General features: G+C 41.3%; 1 protein-coding gene across 1 annotated transcript; it reads right to left on the reverse strand.

Moving 5' to 3' along the window:
- Window positions 1–471: 471 nt before the first annotated feature.
- On the reverse strand, window positions 472–1,494 carry LOC132280177 (uncharacterized). The gene is made up of 3 exons (XM_059782311.1): window positions 1,373–1,494; window positions 706–801; window positions 472–574 (listed from the first exon to the last, which is right to left on the reverse strand). Exons 1-3 carry the CDS (start codon window positions 1,492–1,494, stop codon window positions 472–474), a joined length of 321 nt encoding a protein of 106 aa, XP_059638294.1.
- Between the last annotated feature and the right edge of the window lie 470 nt (window positions 1,495–1,964).

The following is a 1,964-nucleotide window of genomic DNA, read 5'->3' on the forward strand; positions in this document are numbered from 1 at the left end:
AAGACAGAGGAACAAACATCATGCCCCTAAACCTGAGACCACCATCTGAATGCAAGGTCGAACCCTCAACAACCTCACCACCAGAAATCCGTGCATGAATGGATTTCATCGCCTCATCCTCCTATTGTGCCTCAATAACCCTACTAATAAGAGCTGGTGTTGGGTAACCAGGCTAAACAAAGTAGCCAGAGAATCATCCTTACACAACTGCAATCTAAAATCTGCAAGCTCCTCTAGCATCCTTCTTCTGTGAGTGGAAATACTAGCCAGAGCCCCCCGTAACTTTCTGCTCTATGCATCAGCCACAACATTGGCCTTACCTAGATGGTACTGCAACTTAAAGTCATAGTTATCCATGAACTTAACCCATTTGTGCTATCTTAAGTTCAAATCCTTCTGAGAGAAAAGATACTTGAGACTCTTGTGATCGGAGAAAACTTCAAACTTCTCCCTGTACAAGTAATGTCCCCATCACTTCAGGGCAAAGACGACCGCTACCAACTCCAAATCATGTGTCAAATAGTTCAACTCGTGAGTTTTCAACTGTCTAGACCCATAAGTAACCATCCGCTGTCTGCATCAGAACACAACCCAAACCTTCCTGAGAAGCATCGTAAAAGACCACATGACACAAACCATGTTCAGGTATGATCAAAACTGGAGCCATTGTCAACCTGACCTTCAACTCCTAAAATGCCAACTCACAAGCCCCACTCCACACAAACTTGACCCCCTTGCAGGTAAGTCGAGTCATAGTTGCTGCTATGTGTGAGAAATCCGAAACAAATCTCCGGTAATAGCCTGTTGGGTCAAGAAAACTCTAAATCTTAAACATTCTCTTCGGACGCTCCCAATCCATCACAGACACAATCTTCAACGGGTCAACTACAACACCCCCCCCCCTGATACAACATGTCCAAGGAACTTCACCTCCGGTAGCCAAAATTCACATTTCTCGAACTTGGCATACAAGCAGTTATCCCAAAGGATCTGCAGTACTATCCTCAAATGATACTCATGTTCCTCTACCGTAGTTGAGTACACGAGAATGTCATCAACAAAGACCACGATAAACTGATCGAGGTGATCACTGAACAAACGGTTCATAAAATCCATAAAAGTTGCTAGAGCATTGGTCAAACCAAATGGCATCACTAAGAACTTATATTGGCCATACCATGTACGAAAAGCAGTCATGGATATATCCTCATCCTTGACCCTCAACTGATAATATCCCAACCTCAAATTAATTTTTGAGAAACAAGTGGCCCCCTTCAGCTGATCAAACAGGTCATCAATTCTAGGCAAAGGATACTTGTTCTTGATCGTAGCATGATTCAACTTGCGATAATCAATGCAAAGTCTCAAAGACCTATCCTTCTTCTTCATAAAGAGAATCGGTGCCCCCCATGGTGAAGCACTAGGGCGAATGAAACCCTTGGCTTTCAAATCATCCAACTGAGCCTTCAACTTATCCAGCTCTGCCGGTGCCATACGGTACGGTGCCATAGAGATGGGCGTAGTATCGGGAATGACATCAATGGCGAAAATAACTTCCCGTAAAGGAGGTAACTCTGTCAGCTTTGATGCGACCGAGCGTGTGCATAAAAAAATGCACAACACTTTAGGTTTAGAAATAATGTCAAGTGGGCATCATATTTATAATTTATAAAACCACTAAACACTTATACTATGGAGTATGAAGCGAGTAGGGATCGTCCCAAGAGATCTAAACAAATATTAGTTTTTAGATTTGAATTCTACTTTGTTGCTTATGTGATTGTTAAAGAGATATTTGTTTTGTGATTAGAACTAATTTTAATCTAAATATTGTAATAAAATAATAGAGTTTAAAAGATTAGGAAAGAGACTTAGGGCTTAGGATTCACCACTAAGCAGATTCCCTAACTCACTAACTTTCAACTAATTGGGGAAATAATAATGTGTAATCAAAATGTGGCTAA

The sequence above is a fragment of the Cornus florida genome, unplaced genomic scaffold (genome assembly GCF_030987335.1).
Source record: "Cornus florida cultivar Cherokee Brave unplaced genomic scaffold, ASM3098733v1 CherokeeBrave_3.0.0_Hap2_Chr10, whole genome shotgun sequence".
NCBI classification, from domain to species: domain Eukaryota; kingdom Viridiplantae; phylum Streptophyta; class Magnoliopsida; order Cornales; family Cornaceae; genus Cornus; species Cornus florida.